General features: G+C 38.0%; 1 protein-coding gene across 1 annotated transcript in view; it reads left to right on the forward strand.

The window, feature by feature from the left end:
- Positions 1-19,050, forward strand: part of DOCK4 (dedicator of cytokinesis 4) — a 474,863-nt gene that overhangs the window by 409,678 nt on the left and 46,135 nt on the right. The window contains exons 31-35 of the mRNA XM_024757836.1: positions 3,546-3,694; positions 5,371-5,456; positions 10,532-10,627; positions 11,502-11,562; positions 15,697-15,790. Of these exons, the coding sequence (XP_024613604.1) occupies positions 3,546-3,694; positions 5,371-5,456; positions 10,532-10,627; positions 11,502-11,562; positions 15,697-15,790 (486 nt within the window). The remainder of the gene's footprint in view (positions 1-3,545; positions 3,695-5,370; positions 5,457-10,531; positions 10,628-11,501; positions 11,563-15,696; positions 15,791-19,050) is intronic.

Here is a 19,050-nt window from a genome sequence, read left to right on the forward strand (position 1 = left end):
ACCGAGAACCCAGACATAAACCCACACATATATGGACAATTAATTTACTATAAGAGAGCAAAGAACATAAATGGAGAAACTACAGTCTCTAATAAATGGTGCTGGGTAAACTGGACAGCAAAAGAATGAAACTAGACCACCATCTTACACCTACACAAAAATTAACTAAAAATGGATTAAAGACTTGAATGTAAGACCTGAAACAATAGAATTCTGAGAAAAATATAGACAGTATACTCTTTGACATCAGTCTTAGCAATATCTTCCTGGATATGTCTACTTAGGCAAGGGAAACAAAAGCAAAAATAAACAAATGGGACTACATAAAACTAAAAAGTATCTGCACAGCAAAAGAAACAATCAACAGAACAAAAAGACAACCTACCAAATGGGAGAAGATATTTGCAAGTCATACATCCAATAATGGGTTAATGTCCAAATATATAAATAACTCATACAACCCAACAACAACAAAAAACAATTAAAAAATGGGCAGAGGATCTGAATAGACATCTTTTTCAAGGAAGATATGTAGATGGCCGACAGGCACATGAAAAGATGTTCAGCATCACTAATTATTAGGGAAATTCCTATCAAAACCACAATGCGCTATCACCTTACGCCCATTAGAATGGCTGTTATCAAAAAGACAAGAAATAGCAGTGCTGGACAGGATGCGAAGGAAAGGGAACGCTCTTATACTGTTGATGGGAATGTAAATTGGTGCAGCCACTATGGAAAATAGTATGGAGATTGCTCAAAAAATTAAGATTAGATCTACCATATAACCTAGTAATGCTACTTCTGGATATTTATCCAAAGAATGCCAAAAAAAAAAACAAAACAAAACACTAATTTGAGAAGATATATGCACCCCTATGTTCATTACAGCATTATTTACAATAGCCAAGAGATGGAAACAACCTAAGTGTCCATCAACAGATGAATAGATCAAGAAGATGCTGTGTGTACATACAATGGAATACTACTCAGTCATAAGAAATGTGAAATCTTGCCATTTGTGACAACCTTGAGGGTATTATGCTAAGTGAAATAAGTCAGACCATATGATTTCATTAATGCAGAATATTAAAAGTAAATAAATGAACAAACAAAATGAAACAAACACATAGATACAGAGAATGGATTAATGGTTACCAGAGGGGAAGAGAGGTGGGGGAGGGTGAAATGGGTAAAGGGAGTCAACTGTATGGTGATGGATGCAAACTAAACTTCTGGTGGTGAGCATGCTGTAGCATATACAGAAGTCAAAATATAATGTTGTACGCCCAAAATTCATATAATGTTATAAACCACTGTTACCTCAATAAAAAACAAGATGGGGGAAGGCATGAATTTCCTCCCCCAAATTTATATGTTTGTACCTATACTTGCAAGGATAGTCTACAAAGAAAGAGGTTATTCTTTACTGCTGTGTCCCACCTTTGCCATTCATCATGCTGCAAGGTTAAGTTTTTTCTTTCTATTTTTAGTTGAACTAACATTCTTACTAAATATAAAGTGGGCTTCTCTTCCACATTTGCAAACACAGTGTCTTGTAACTGCTGTAGAAAAATCAATACTTCCCTAACAGGCTGCTCTGTGTGAATAAATATACAACAGCCCAAGTAGCAGGTGCCCTAAATACTTCAAAACAAGACCATGTGGCTGACAATTAGAGATGGGAAAAGTATACTAAATCTGTGATTTAAAAAGAAATAATCTAAATGAAGTTTATTTTACCATTGCTATACATAGCTCAAGATTTTGCTTTGCGGATTGGATAAGAGTAAAATTTTCTATGATGGAAGGCTTGTACGGGTTGCACAGATTCTTTGTTCCCAAACTGTTTTCAGTAAAGAAGGCTAGCCTCATACATTCCTGCACAATGATTTAAATGTGGGTATGGCTTCTCTACTGTCCTAGAAAATCAGGCCACAAAATAGAGCATATGAATTTTGTTTGCATTATGATTGAAACAAGCCAACTGTAAATGACATGTTTTAAGACAATCAGGAAAATTTTAATATAGGCTGGTTTTAGATTAATTTGAGGAATTACTGTTTGCCTTTTTTGAAGAAGTGATAAAGGCACTGGGATTCTATATTTATAAAATGACCTACCTGTTAAAGATGCTTACTGATGTTTGTACAAGTAGAATGTTATGATGTCTCTGACTTGGTTTAAAATTTCCCAGGGAAAAAAATAGTTGGGTTGATAGGTGAAACAAGATTAGCAAAAAAAATTTGATAATTATTGAAGCTAGATGATGGTTATGTGGGGATTGATTTTACTAATCTTTGTAATTTTGTGTACATTTGAGATTTTTCATAGTAAAAAATTTTTAAAAGAAGAAAATCACATTGTAAAATGTCTATAAATGGAAAACACTTTTTAAAAGGAGATTCAACAATACTCAGTGAAATAGTGGTAAATAAAATAAGTGCATGCTAATGATGTTCTTTGTTAGAGAGGTCAAGGAATGCCAGACTCAGGAAAGATTAAAAACAAAGATCCGGGGCTTCCCTGGTGGCGCAGTGGTTGAGAGTCCGCCTGCCGATGCAGGGAACACAGGTTCCTGCCCTGGTCTGGGAAGATCCCACACGCCGCGGAGAGCTAGGCCCGTGAGCCATGGCCACTGAGCCTGCGTGTCCGGAGCCTGTGCTCTGCAACGGGAGAGGCCACAACAGTGAGAGGCCCGCGTACCGCAAAAAAAAAAAATAGAAACTCTGAGATTTAACATGGATGACTAGGATAATGGACTGAACTCAACACTCATATGCTAGACAAAATCATCTACGTCCAGCCCACCCTCCACCTTCCTTTCCTCTGAATTATCGATACCATACCTTGGAGCACTTGCTAAACACCATTTTGAGCTCACTGTTACCACATTGTAGTCTTTTCAGAAAATTGTTTATTTTTTGTTTGCACCAACGTTTAAATGTTTATTTAGGCTGTATGTTTATTATATAAAAAAGCAAGAAAATTATATAATACAGATAGGAACCACCTTTTTCATATATAAAAATCACCAGTAATATCATCACCCAGAGATAACCACTGGTTAGTATTAGGGGATATAATCTTCTAGACTCTTATATATATTTTCATTTTAAATGAAAGATGTACCTGTGTATACTGTATAGTACCTTGCTTTTTCAGTTAATTATATTGAAAAACTTCACTTGTGTTATTCTTCAACCTCATTTTTAATGATTGCATAAGAATTTTAATGTGTGAATGTACAATAGTATACATAACCAATTCCCAATGATTTATGTAATGATTAATTGTATCTTATGGCTTTTTTAAACTGTGAAAAGGGTAAATCCCTAGTTTTTTAATTAAAAATAATGAAGAAATATTAACAGATGGAAATTTACTGTTTATATATCTCTTTAGGGGAATATTTTCTTGCTTGAGGAGACAACTGTAATTGAATGTATTCTCATGACGACAGTTTTAAACAAACTATAATACTAATTTTCTGAAATCTTATTCAAACTAAATATACTGAAACATAAATATTGTATTCAATTTAGGAGAACACAAGCTTCATTTCATCCCTGCCCTGATTGGCCCCTTCCTGGAAGTGACCTTGATACCCCAGCCAGATCTCCGGAATGTCATGATTCCTATTTTTCACGATATGATGGACTGGGAGCAGAGGCGAAGTGGCAATTTTAAACAGGTAGGCGGATGTGCTCCTCGGAGCAGCTGGAAGAGTTTCAGTTCTCTTTGAGCATCTCTGAGCCACTGCATTCAACTCTGAGTTGCGGAATGAGCACCGAACCAGATTTCAGCCTGGGCTGCCTACTCCCAAGCTGCGTAGCCTCGGACACCTCTCTGGTGGTGTGTTTCACTGGGTCTCCGAGAAGCCCTAAAAAAAATTTCATTCCCTTTCAGCTAAAAAATCCTGTGATTTCCTAGGTCTGTGTTTAAGAACTGGCAGAGACTTTATTTGCTCCCAGCTAGACACAACACGGAGGAATCAGAAGGTTAATGATTCTTAAAATCATTGACCTCTCAGTTGTCTGCCCACTGTATTTGGTGAATGGCTTAGCTTTGAACATTTGATGCACAGTATGTTTTATTGCTCTTTGCTTGAAGCATTGAGAATTAATTTAAAGGGAAAAGCAGTAGAAATTGTTGTAAAGGAAATTCTGAGGAGATGAGCCTAACATTTCTCTTTGACATAAGATCTAATAGCTCTGCTCCAGTTTTGGAAAGACAGACGTTCTTATTCCAAAACCAGTTCTCATAGCAGAAATCAACTGCTTTTGCCATGCCAAGTCACTCCTATTGGAGACAGCAGACCTACTATCTCTTCACACAGTCATTGCACTCTCCTGTGTGAAGGATCTTTCTTGCTTCTCCAGATGAAGGCCTTCTCAAGTCTTAGAAATGATTGTCAACTGTACAAGCAAGCTGAATGCATACATAGGACCCTCCTGTTGCCAAAAGCATGGCATTTCATCTGTATCAATCTCTACATTTACTTTCAAGAAAGCTAGTACATGAATGAAAGGCTGTTTAAAAATTGTATTGGGGAAGACCCACTTTTCTTCCCTTTTCTCTTTATCCCCTTATTGAAATTTGATTCAAAGGGAAATTGTGTTTAGTCCCTTGCCAAAGTCAAATATCCCTCCCTACCCCTAGTTGTTTAACTCTCTCTGGCCAGGCAGAGATTCTTCATTTTCTGTCTCCTCTGTTGCCTCCGACAGATGAGGGATATTTATTTCTGCCTTCCTGATACTGAAGTCCTAAAGGATTTATGTTCTTGAAAATATAAATGTTTTGACTACAGTTTTCAGGAAATATGTCCTTTCTCTCTCACGCTGCCTATTGCTGACTTAGAATATGTCTATGGATCTACCATCTGTACATGGTTAGGACAGATTCTCAACTTTAGCAAAGATTTAGTGCGACCTCGAGCTGTTTTGAGAAAGAAAATAGATACAAAACACATCAAAGATTTAAATGAATGTTTGTGGATATGGTAGTTTGCTGATGTTCTTATATATATCATGATTTTAAAAAAAAAAATGAGACTTGCCAGCTTTTACAGCTCCTAAATAAAGAATTCAAACATTTAAGCTGGGCTGCAGGCATTTGTGTTTGAATCAACAAATAGAAGTCTTTGGCGACAGCACATGCTACCCTACCGGGAGTTTGAAGTATGTGCCTGCATCTAAATTGGCCCCCTAGAATTCCAAGGGGGTGTCTCCTGTTAACCACAGCTGATAATGTCGCTTTCACAAAATTTACTATGGCTTTTTCCTGTGCAGAAATAAATATGTTTCGATATGCCTAGAAAATCCTACTTGTGAAAGGGAGGAAGGAGAGTAACATTTGGGTCTGTTTCAGGTGGAAGCCAAGCTCATTGACAAACTGGACAGCCTGATGTCAGAAGGCAAAGGTGATGAAACATACCGTGAGCTCTTCAACAGTATGTGAGTAACATGTTTATCTCAAGTGGATTCTGTTCCGGGGATTTGGTGTCAGTGCTAAGCAGCTGAGAGCTACAAAGACAGCTCGGGTCTCACAGGAGTGCTTTGTCTTTGTGGAGTGTGAAATAAAGGAGAATTGCTTAACTGGCGAATGGATCTTGTTATGTTGAGAATTAGACATACCTCCTTGTATTAATCTCTGATTAGGGCAGGTTGCAAGCGTCATATAACAAATTCCACTCTTCTCATGCCTAGTAATTTTTACACTGGGGCTGCAAGATAATGATTTTAAATAGGGTCACGAGTGGGAGAGGAGAAGACACGATAGTGGTGTGATTGTAGTATTTGTACACAGCGCTTTCCGAAACGAGATATCCTTGGTTGCTTTGCTGTTGGGAAAATTAACCCAGTTTGCATCTGTTCTTCAACAATTGATTTAATTCATCGATACTTACCGCTCATTCAGCATTATTAATTTCTTCCTAAATGTTTCTTATTAGAATATCACAGAAGCAAGTCGTTTTTAGTAAATTCTGTGATTAGGATTTGTATGGAGGATAGAGAAATAATATTGTAAGGAGACTTTGAGGTTATCTTACTAAGGAAAGAATGTGATCACTATCATGAGATGAAGTGCTTATACCAAGTATTCATCCACTGTGTGAAATGGCCAGAGAGGATACATAGAAGGTTCTAGTGCTTTAGGATTTTAATTCTAGCACTCGTTTCCTCTACAGCTTTCTATGGATCTTAGTCATTTTCAAACCTCTTATACTTATGAAGTGTTTCTTTTTGAAGGAAGAACCAGTTCTTTGTGCTTGGGAAATGTTTGCGGTTCTTTCATAAGTGCAAAAACAATTTAGCAATACATTTTTCTATCACAAAATACGCTTTTACTTATATTTACACCCAAGTATCACCTAAAACTAAATATTAATGCTTTAGTACTGATAGCCAAACACAAAATTCTGTAATTCGTTTTATGATCGTAAGTTTAGGGCAGTGGATACATTAATATATAGGTTTGAAAAGTATTACTAGTGACTGATAGATTTCAACTTGCCTGATTCAAAATCATTCTTGAAGCTTTTAAGAAAATTATATTGAAAGGAAAAGCCAAGAAGGGGTACACAGATTTCTTGTGGTAGTGGTGGATGATAAAATACATTCTTTGTACTGAGTCCTGAACAACGCCATTTTCCTCTGATACTGTAATTAAACTGGAACTTTTAATAATCATTCACCAAGCCCTCGTTCATTCTAGTGTACAAAGCATCTGTCTTTCGTGACAGCTGGAGTTTAGCAAGAATTCTGATTAAAACCTCATCCAATATAATAAATTGCTTTTGAAAACCACTCTCAGTTCAGTTACTAGTCCTTGGTTTGAACAAAGAACTAAAATGAGAAAACACTCAGTAAAATGAATCTCTTGAGATTTGTGATTAATTATTTATGATAAATTCACAAGATTAATAAACACTCACATAGCTCCATAGTGCCTCTTATCAACTTTAATAAAGGCCTGATAGCATGCAGTTTGGATTGCTTGTGTGTAAATATGGCTTTGAAATAGAAGATGTACCTTGACGTTAAAATCAAACCAATAATTACAATATTAAGCCTCTATAATTAGGACTATTTTAAGGTGCCTGATTCATTCCATGGAGATTTTTATTCTTTTGTTGATTTTTAACATATTACTAGAAATATTACTATAAATATTTTTCTTTCATTACTACCTGGGCTCAGAAAAGAAAGTGAAAATCCAACTATATTTCAGGAAACAATAAAATGCTTTTCTGGCAATAGAAATCACAATGAATTAGTATAATCACAGTGAGTCACTGCACACATTATGAATTAGGAACACATGCCACTATGGTACAGATTCTCGTTTGCTCTCTGTATTTCATGTCTAAAACTTCTTAAAATTTGTTCAGAAGCTGAAAGGAGCTCACTGCTTCCTGAAAATGTAGTATGTACTATGTATGTAGTATGTACTATGTATGTAGTATGTACTGAAAATGTAGTATGTACTTGCCAAAGTAACCTCCTTAGAATGAGACTGTAAATTTATATAGTAACTTCCTTCCTAAGAACTCATCTTTCGCTGACCCTCACATTATCTGCATTTACCCACGCTACATCTTTTTGGAATAAATAGGGGTCAGGATTTGATAATGCTGAAATTGTGGGTCATTGCCATCCATGTGATATTCAGAATAAGGTATCAGAATGAAATTCTGCTTCCCTGGATCCACTTCATTCACTCATTCAGCTTCATTTGTTGAGCATCTTCCTGTGCTAGGTGCTCTTCTAAGGCTGGAGATGCAGCAGTGACTGTGCTGTAGGAGAACACAGTGGGGTACCAGTAGCCTCGGGGGTTCTAAAGGGGCTTTCTGGAAGAGGTAACCTCCACCTCAGTCCTTTACTGTGCTCTATCGTGTGTTGCTCTAAATAATTCAGTAAGACTCCAAATCATTTCATAGATCTTTGTTTAGTGATCACACATTTAATTATAGTTTGCAGACAGAGGATTAGCCATGTAGCACATACTTAGGTATCTAACTCTTTGGATTAAGAAGTGTGCACAGACACAGGTGTTTCATAGAAGTGTTGGCCTCCACACAATCCTGTTAGGATACAGAGAGAGGTAGACTGAGGGTCAAATTCTACACCCTTCATATTCCTTCACAGAGTAAAAGCCTGTTGGGCAGTGTGTCATCCTGCAGGACCGTGGCTTATCCTGCTCTTCAATGTTATGGAGTCCCATTGCCTATCAATTAGCAATAAGAAATCACCTTGGAGTAGGGGGGGGGAGATAAATTAGGAGTTTATCCTAATTTATCCTAATACACATACTTCTGTATATGAAATAGAAACAAGGACCTACTATATAGCACAGGGAACTATATTCAATGTCTTGTAATAACCAATAATGAAAAATAATCTGAGAATGAATACATATATATGTATATATATAACTGAATCACTTTGCTGTACACCTAAGACTAACACAATATTGTAAATCAACTATACTGCCGTTTTTAAAAATGGTTTAAAAACATTAGAAAAGAATGATGCATAGTTAATGATCTTTTGACATGTATGTAAAGTCTAGTGCATTAGTTCATGTAGCAACCATTCATCATTTTAGTGCCTCAAAAAAAGAAAAGAAGAAATCACCTTGCACTGTGATTAGATGAGTTCCCTGTGTACTCACCATGGGCACATCAGCATGATTATAGACCAAATAGAAATATACCAAATTGTAGATCAGTGTCACCCAGGTTATCTAGAGAGACTCTTCTCTTCTTGTCTGATAGCTTCTCCTTATCAGTGTGTATCAGGTAAGCTGGGAGGGCAAGCTTCCCCACAGAAAGAACTAGCCTGGCCGAGAAAGCAGATGAACTGGGTTCTAGGCTTGGTCCTGATATTTGGGTCTTGCGTTAGTCAAGGGAACAGGCTGTGCAGAGCTGTGCCTCTTTTTACAAGAGGATTCTGTAGCTCAGATTTCTTCCTGCAGCCAGAGGCTGTGCAAATTAATGAAACTCATGCCTGTAAAAGAAGTCTCTATATATTTTTAGAATTATTACCTAACTTGAGTTCTTTGTTTTTCAGCCTCTAAAGTATATGAGGTGTGGGCTGTCACTTGGGAAGATTTCTCCATCATCCTGCATTGCTTTGGCAGGCAGATTTTCATTTGAGTACTTGGTTCAATACCAGTTTGGCGTTTAAGCTTGAAACAGGTGCTTCTCAGAGGCTTTTTAAAAGAAAATACATTTAGAACAAACTAGGGGACCTTTCCCTGGGGGATTAGTCAGGGTGAGTTCCATCCCTCATGTGCTATTTCTTCCCCTCTTCCCCTCCTTAATCTAGGAAACAGTTCAGAATAAACCAGAAAAACAAATGATCAGGGATGCATAGACACCAGATGAGGAGATAAGACGGAGGGCTGGGCACTGGAATGGTAATAGCAAGAAGAAGCAGTGGGGAGTGGGAAGGAAGATTGAGAGAGAACGTAGCCACAGAGCAAAAAAAAACAGCTTTGACAAAATAGCTTTTTTTCTACAAAGCACAGTATAGGATAGGCTGAGATGGTACTTGTACGAAATGGTTTCTCTCTATGTTATTCCTGAAACCAAGATGAAAGGGGAACAACATTTTAGAAATAATGATCATTAAATTTAGGAGGGCAAAGTATCCTCATATTGTCATGCCTATGTTCTTACTTTTTTCTTTTGGGGAAAGTTCAGTCGTAAAGGTTTTTGCCAAGTATATGGTTAATTTGCCGAGAGGTGGGGGTCAAAGTAAAACAGAGCCTAATTATTATGATTGTTATTGTTTTGTGTTTACATAGCAGTGCCTCTGCTCCAAGGTGCTTAAGATTAGGGAAAATGTAGGAGGAGAGATGTGGTTCGGTACTTGTCATCAATCTGCTGTAACAACCACATAGAAAATCCTCTGTGATGAATGACAAAATGAATGAAACTGTTGAGTGAGTGCACAGATAGTACAATATGTATTGAGTGGGCAAATGTTAAGTGAAAGGAAAAAACGCAAAACGTCATACCGTCTGTACAAGGATTTTCCTGTAGCAGTTGCATTGCAGTAAAATTGCTTGGATGAAGATGCATTCCACTGAGAGGTAGGAAAACATTTTTATGTGTATAAAGCAAGATCTTACTTAAAAGTAAACTTAGAGGCACTCCTGTTTTCGCTTTTCGCAGTGTGGTTTGGTGTGGTGAGGTGCAAGCCTCTGTTAGTGGAAGAGAGAAGCTAGGAAACAATGTCTTTGAGCTGTGAGGTGCTTGCATATTTTGAAAATATGTTTTATATGCATGTGTTCGTATTTGATGACTTGGATAATGAAAATCAATTTGCTTTGTCAATGCTTCCTGGATTAGAATTCCACTATTTGGTCCCTATCCTAGGTAAGACATTGTTTGCAAATTGTGCTACTTGTGAGATGTTGCAGTGGTTGCTAAGGCATTTAAGGTATTGATGAAAGTAAAATGGTTGTCATGGTGACTGATAAAAATAAATGTTGAAAATGCCCTGGGTTCTTTCTTTTCCAGTCTACTAAAGAAAATTGAGCGGGAAACATGGAGGGAGAGTGGTGTTTCATTAATCGCCACTGTAACTCGTCTAATGGAGAGGTTGTTAGATTACAGGTAAGCCGAGCCCACCCCCCGCCCTCCCGGTTTTCCAGATATGCCGCGCTCCCCTGAGAAAGTCTGAGAGTTAGAATACAGTCGACATTGCCCTTGGGTTAATCACTCAAAGAATTGATAATCAGACCGTGGAACCTTGAGCAGTAAAATAACAGACCTCTAACTAGCTGGTTCAGAGTTTTTTCTTTGCTTTTCCTTTTTTATGTTTTGTTGTATGGGTTTTGACAGTTCTTTTAAAGTCTCAGTGAATTGAGACAGTCCTGTTATTAAAGAAATCTTTTTTCTTGGTGTTTAGACTCACCCGTTAGAACCAGTAGATCCATTCATCTTAGGGTGATGACAGTGAAACCAACAATTGTACAACCATGCTGCTTTCTTAGAAAAGGAGAGGGGGGATGAAACTCACACCGTTAGCTTTCAGAGTCATTTTTTGATTTGGAAATGATCTAAACTGTTGAAGCAGTTCATCCCACTTAAACGCATGGTGTTTTAAGAATAAACGCTTCATTCTCACTGCTGATGGCCAGGCTTAGCAGATCCTTCTCACCCCAAGTAAGAGGTGTGTAATAACACACCTTCACTCCTCCCCTTCCTGGAGCCCCCGTCTATTGAGAGGGAGCACAGTCCACCTGGCAGTGAAATTCTCAGCGACGCTGGTGCTCAGCAGGGTCTGACCGCCCCCCTCCCCAGCCTCTCCCAAGCTCACGCTTCCTGGGGCACTGCCTCTATTCTGCCGAGCCTCATCTGAACAGCAGCTTGCAAATTGCCTCTAGTCTCTGACAGATCCTTTTTTATTTTTTCTTCCTAAAAGAACAAACTGTGTTCACCCCTAGGAAGGAAGTTCTGTGTTCTGACTCTTGCTTTTTGTTTTTAGGGACTGCATGAAAATGGGCGAGGTAGATGGCAAAAAGATTGGCTGCACCGTGAGCCTCCTGGTTCGTAAACAATTTCCCTTTTCCTCCTTATATCCTAACGTTTGCTTTTTCACAGAAATACTGTTTTGTTTATCAGCCACCATGTGTCTTTATCTGGGTGTTTCTTAAAAGAGTTTCGATATGTTTTTGCTTCAGGTTGAATTAAATGCCAGAAAATTCTGAGCTTCGAACACTGCAGAATGGTCCCACTGTAAAATCCCAGAGTGACGCCAGGCTTCTCCTGTTGCATCGCTCCTCTGCCCTGGAGTCTTTTGTTGCTCTCCTAGGGAAAAGCATGATGTCCCTGGAGAAAAGTCTTTTCACTTTTGTGTAGACAGTTTCTTTCTGCCCTTCTTATATGTATTCTAGGTTTTAATAAATATTAATGTTCTTTTCTGAACAAATGACAGTTTCCTATTTAGCACATGAATTTTCACTCTCTAGCTTCTTTGCAAATTAAATCCATAATACCGCTGTTGTTAAGTTGTGGATTATAACTAGGATGACCACATAATTTCTCACCCAAACAAGACGTTTTTGAGAATAAAAATAAATATTGGGTAAGGATAATAGGCTACAACAGAACAGTTCTAGGAACACAAAATTTGTACTGAAATGTCTCATAACTAATTATCAAATAGAATGGTATTCTCACTACAGAGCAAAAGAAGGATTATACATTCACATTCCTTTTTCAAATTTTAATATAGTATAAATTGATGCTTTTGATAATTTACCTTAATCAGATTTAAAATACAGGAATGCGTTGTGACTGCTTTGGTTCTAAATTAGTGAATATCATGGTTTGTTTTTCTTGTTTTGCAGAATAGATGAAACCTCACCATCTATTCTAAGTACTTGCACAGACAGAATTCTAACTCTTACTCTGATCCATGAGTCTCTCACATGCCCTTTTTTCTCTATTTGTCTGCACCTTAAAATTTGTTTTGTCCCCCATTCTGATTCTGTCCTGTCTTAGCTCATCGATTTCAGGTTTTTTTGTTTTGTTTTGTTTATTCCCCTCACAGCCCCTCTTCAGAGCTCAGGATTTTTTGCTTTCTTATGACCGTCTTTTTAATCTGTTTCACTAATTTGTTTTCTCACTGTACTACATCTCTGAGTATATGACTTTATCCTTTTTTACCACGCCTACCACTTCCTCTTCATTTTTGCATTTAATTGTTACACCTCCACCTCCAATATCAGTTGCTAAAAATAGTAAGACCTGATCATCCTCTATCAGGCTACTTCTTGTTATGCAGTTTCTTCCGTAATTCTTATCGTCAGACCCAATAGTAACCTGCAGGCCATCAGGCCAAGCTCACTGGGTCAACCCATTATCTCTCCTCTTAGCACTTATTTCTAACCTTGAGCACAGTCATTTCCACTTTTAAATTTCCTTTCTGTGCTTTCCCAGCTTTTTGCGGGCCTTTCACCAGGGTCAAGGTCCTCAGCCTGATCTCCTTCCACGTCCCTGCTTGTACATCAGTATCTGGGGAGAAAAGCCAAGTGCTCTGTCAGCTTCAGGTTTTCTCAGTTTATCTCCTTAATCTTGACTCTACCCCAACTCCAAACACAAAGTCTCATAAATAGCCTCAAAGGAAAGCCTTTACCTTTTTCCAAAGGAATCGTCTTCCATTGTCTCCATCTCCTTTCACAGCGTCCTCTGTTTAGAGGTACACAAATAAATGTAGACCCTAGGTTCATTTCCTCAACCGGTATAACAGGAGAGGTCATTTCCTCGGATGAAAGAATGAATACTTCCACCTAAATGTGTTTATTCTAGTTTCCCAGTAGGAATAAGCCAGAGACTTAATAAATAAAATCAGTGGCCCCGTCAGTATCCACCTGAGACAATGAATTTATCTTGCTAGTTTTGCACTGACCAAGAATAGTCCTTATCAGACTTCCCTGGTGGCGCAGGGGTTAAGAGTCCATCAGCCAATGCAGGGGACATGGGTTTGAGCCCTGGTCCTGGAAGATCCCACATGCCATGGAGCATGCATCACAAGTCCATGCACCACAACTATTGAGCCTGCGCTCTAGAGCCCGCGAGCCACAACTACTGAGCCCGTGTGCCACAACTACTGAAGCCCACGCGCCCTAGAGCCTGTGCTCCGCAACAAGAGAAGCCACCGCAATGAGAAGCCTGAGCACCGCAACAAAGAGTAGCCCCCGCTCGCCGCAACTGGAGAAAGCCCACGCGCAGCAACAAAGAACCAACGCAGCCAAAAATAAATAAACATTTTTTTAAAAAAGAATATCCGTATAGAAAATGCTAACGCTTTGAAAGCTGTTCTAATTTCAGCCAGCACCCGACTACTTATTATTAAAGGACAAAATATATAACTTTGAAGCTAATCTTTTTAGCTTCTACTCCATATGGAAAGTTTTTGATTTCTAGCTGCAATATGGTTCTTTTTAACCACTCCCTCCCTCCTAGAGATTTTTCTTAACTTTTTGGAAAGATCAATTCCAGATTGTCTCCAGGAGAGCTCTGGCTTTCTTTACAAGATCAGAGTTAAACTGTAGTATTAGGCTGGTAAAAATGGGTGATCTTTGACATGACTAATACAAGGAAATGTAATTATTGTTTTGTTCTTTGTGTCACTAATTTTGCCAGACACATGTGAAAGATTCTCATCTGCTGACTGGAGAGAGCTTTTCTTTTTTTTCAAGAACTGTTCATTTACAGAGTGATCACTTATTTGGTTCCCAAAGAAATACGCTTCTTACCAGAGAGCTATTAGAACAAATTATCCTTTAATAACATAAAAGCCTGCTATGAGGTTGTTAAATTTATGTTTATGGTACAACAATTCTTGCTAATTAAAATGATTTTGGTTATAGTAGAGATATGAAGAGCATTGTTTACTTAGCTTTTTAAAGAATGCCAAGATCTACAAGGCACAAGACGAAAAGGGGAAGGATAATGGTATAAATTGGAAAAAATATTTTTTTATGATGTGTTCAACTAAATGTCAGTGTCTCAAGGTTAGAAGAGTCCTCATACTGAAGAATGGACACCTGTTAGGTAGTGGCCAGAAAGTACATTGACAGAAGTTCCTCAGGCTTTGAGTCCAAGTACAATTTAAGCAGCCACATTGGCTAGTTTGGTCCATTACCAAAGCACCTCTCTAGCTAATCAAATTCAAAAACGTTTAGAATTCCTGGACTTTCCCCCCCTAGAAAAGCCTGTCACTGCTTCAAGTCAGCAGATTTATCCCCCCATCACTATTCATGTTCCCTTCTTCTACACACCAAGTAGCATCTGTCAAAATAACAACAGCAAAAAAATAAAATAAAATAAATAACAACAGCAGTAGTAATGATAGCAGTTCAGATGGCTTTAGCAGGGATTTCAAAATGAACAATGATCTGCTTTCTAAAATTGCCTTATGTAGAGTCTCACAGCATCATGCTTTTGCTGGACTCCAGCTTCTTACACTTTTGCTCGTATGTTTACTAAGTTCAGTGAGGACTAATGTACTGTCTGATGTGGTAAAGGAGTGTATGTGGATGCCTATAAAGTGTACCTTTAAAATGGCAATGTAATATGTCCAGGTAGGTCAGAGTTGAGTTTTTGGTGACAAATGTTAAAACAGTTTAGAGAAGTTTAATAAGATCCGGATACCTTTTTTTAATAAACCAAATATTTTCAATAAGCATGGCCCTGTAACAGTAATTTGAAATAAAATCTCTTATTAATCCCTTTATGTTGTAGTCATAAACTGGAAACCTTTAAATTAAGTTTAAAATTAAAGAAATTATCCTTTGACTATCCATGATCAAATTTAATAAACAGGTTAATCTCTTACATATTTTTAATATTTTTAGTTGAATAGGCTGATTGTCCACTGGCAGTTAAACTAACAAAAAACAACAGAAAGTAACAAATGAAATGTGAATCAGTGGTAATAACATCCCCCCAGGAATTACCGGCCTATTCAATAAATGATAAATAATGTTTAATACAGACAGTGCTGAGTTAAAAATATGTCACTGGGTCTCCTTACTTAATTTTTTAAAGACATTTATACAGAAAAATTCATCTGTTCTCTTGGTTCAAGATATCAAACTTCAAGCAGAGTAAAAGGCAGATACTTGACAACCTAATTGTTGAGGAATTATCCATGCTTGTACTCTTTTTTATAGAACTTCTATAAGACTGAACTGAACAAGGAAGAGATGTATATACGCTATATCCACAAACTCTACGATCTGCACCTCAAAGCACAGAACTTCACAGGTAATTGTGTCTTTTGGCTCAGGTTGGGGGAAGTGGGCAGGTCACTGGTATATTAAAAATAATAACTCCTCTGTTTTTTGAATTAGAGCTGAGGACTCGAGCATTTCTCCTTTAAAAGTGGAATTTATTTTTAATTAGATTTATGTTTCTAAGTACTCTATGTTTTTAATATATTGGCTTTTTTTTTTTTTTTTTTTTTTTTTTTTTTTTTTTTTTTTTTTTTTTTTTTTTTTTGTTTGTTTTTATATCTCTTTGTGTAGTTTTTTAGAGGTTGCTTTTGGGATTACAAAAAGCAACTTTTCATGGTCTACTTAAAGTGAGTATTTCACCACTTCAAGTTAAATATAGGAACTTTACGACCTCTCCACTTTACATTATAGTGTCATAGGTATTACATCTAGGTACATTGAAAACTCCATCGGATAATGTCATAATTTTTAAGTCATATCTATTTTAAAGAATTTAAGAGGTTAAAAATAATCTATTATATTTACTCAGATATTTACCATTTCTGTTGGTCTTTCTTCATTCCTGAAATTCTCAATTTTCCTGTTAACATTTTCATTCAACCTAAAGAACTTGTTTTAGTATTTCTTTTAGAGCAGATCTAATAGTGAAGAATTCTTAGTTTTCCTTCATCTTTATTTTACCTTCATCCCTGAAGGAAATGTTTGCTGGATAGTGTCTTTGTTTGGACAGTATCTTTGTTTCAGTACTTTAAAAATGTTGTTTTACTTTCTTCTGGCCTCCATTGTTTCTGATGAGAGATCTGTAGTCATTTAAATTGTTCCCCTGTGTGTAATGTGTAATTGTCTCTGGTTGCTTTCAAGATTTTATCTTTGGTTTTCAGCAGTTCAGTTATGATATATATGGGCATGGTTTTCTTTAAGTTTATCCTGGTTGGGTTTGCTGAGTTTCTTGGATCTATAAACTTATTTCCTTCACCAAATTTGGGAAGTTCTCAGGCATTATTTCTTCAAATATATTTTCTGCACTGATTCTCTCTTTTGGGACTCCAGTTTTATGGATGGCCAGTTTTATGACCTTTTGGTATCATTTTATAAGTTTCTCAGACCCTGGTTTGTTTTTTGGGGTTTTTTTTTTTTCAATTTTTCTTCTTTCTGTTTTTCAGATTGGATCATTTCGCTTCATCCATTTTCAAGTCCTTTGCTTCCCCTCTATCATTTCCATTCAACTATTGAGCCCTTCCAGTGAAATTTTATTTTTATTATATAATTCTAAAATTCTTATTTGGCTGTTTTTTTAATAGCTTCAATTTCTTTGCAAAGAACATGTATCTTTCTGTTTATTTCACGAGTGTTCACTTTTACTTCAAGTAGCATGGTTGTAATAGCTATTTCTTAGTATTTGCCTATAATTTCAACAACTGAATCGTCTTGGAATTGGCATCTGTTATTGCCTTTCCCCTTTGAGATTTGTTTAGGTTTCCTGGTTCTTTGAATGTCAAGTAATTTTGGATTATATCCTGGGCATTTTGAATATTATGAGAGTTCATCTTCTGGAGAATATTGACTATTTTTATTTTAGCAGAAAATCAGTTAGTTTCGGACCTCAAGTCCTGAGCCACCTTTTGAAGGTCAGTTTAGTTATCAAAGCCTTTGCAGCACTTTCCTGGTCTTTCCTGCATGTATGTCACCCAGGGAGAGTCTGGGACATGGACATTTATCTATACCATAATTCATTTATCAGAATCTTTGTTATGTTGATTCTAGTTCATTCCACACATGTGCAGCTTGGGGGTGAGCCCAAGGAAGTCATACACAGAATTTAAAAATTCCTTCCTCCATCTCCTTCCTCTCTCTGATATTTCTCACTCTTCCCATCTCCCAGGGGCTCCTTTTCCTAGTACTCTCACTTGATCCAAGCCAAAGTACTCAGAGCCAAGGCTTGATCCTCCACACTATGATGTACTATGTACAGTTGGTCTCCCTGGGGACAAAGCAGTGAAAGAAAAGAGAAAAATGGAAGCTGTTGCTGCTGCCACTGTGATTGCCCCTATTGTCACACTTCAGGTTTACAGCTTTGTCCCTGGGACTCAGAGTGGACCAGAAGAGTCAAAAGTACTCCATCCGGGCTTCCCTGGTGGCGCAGTGGTTGAAAGTCTGCTTGCTGATGCAGGGGACATGGGTTCGTGCCCCGGTCCGGGAAGATCCCACATGCCGCGGAGCAGCTAGGCCCGTGAGCCATGGCCGCTGAGCCAGCCCGTCTGGAGCCTGTGCTCCGCAACGGGAGAGGCCACAACAGTGAGAGGCCCGCGTACCGCAAAAAAAAAAAGTACTCCATCCCACAGAAGGTCCTCTTCCCAGTCCTCTGACGAGAGGAGCTTTTCTTGGAGCTTTTTCTGTCTGTTTCCATTTGCAGTTCCAGGAGGCAGGGAAGGCTAAGCCAGGAGATAGAAAAGGCAAAAAATAAAAACAAGGAACTCACCACTCTGTGGTCCTTCTTTTGAGTATTGATTTTACTGTTCTGTCTACCTTCTCATTTACTGTTCAGAATTCTCCAATAGTTGCTTTACATATTTTGTCTGGGGTTTTTAGTTGAATCAGTGGGAAAGATACACTAGAATGTGCTTACTACATCTTAACAAGAATGAGAACCCTTTAATTGGATTTAGGAACTACAAATCTTAGTCTTTTGCCACACTGTTCTTCCAAAGAACTCCTGAATCATGGTTCCTCCCTCAGCTTTAAAAGGGTAAAGGAACCTTTCTGAAGTAGTGCTCTTGTTCCCAGAATTTAAATATGCCTCTAGCTACAGTTCCACTGTATCACTTAAGAGCATCACTGTTTACTTTTTTTTTTTGCGGTACGCTGGCCTCTCACTGTTGTGGCCTCTCCCATTGCGGGGCACAGGCTCCGGACGCGCAGGCTCAGTGGCCATGAGTCACGGGCCTAGCTGCTCTGCAGCATGTGGGATCTTCCCAGACCGGGGCACGAACCCGTGTCCCCTGCATCGGCAGGCGGACTCTCAACCACTGCGCCACCAGGGAAGCCCCACTGTTTACTCTTAAACTGGAGACTTCATGATATCTTTGATGCCTCTTATTCATGAAGTGCTATTGGTTCTGCTTCCTAAACATCAAAACCATTTCCTTTTTATTATTTCCAGTTTCACTGCCTCAAATAGGCCTTCATCATCTCTCACCTGGACTGCTTCCTAACCATCCCCAGAGTTACCTCAGCAAACTTTAACCTGCAGGCCGGCCAGCTGATTTTGTAAAGAAAGTTTTATTATAACTG

This window comes from Neophocaena asiaeorientalis, unplaced genomic scaffold, assembly GCF_003031525.2.
Source record: "Neophocaena asiaeorientalis asiaeorientalis breed wild unplaced genomic scaffold, Neophocaena_asiaeorientalis_V1.1 scaffold116, whole genome shotgun sequence".
In the NCBI taxonomy this organism is placed as follows: Eukaryota; Metazoa; Chordata; class Mammalia; order Artiodactyla; family Phocoenidae; genus Neophocaena; species Neophocaena asiaeorientalis.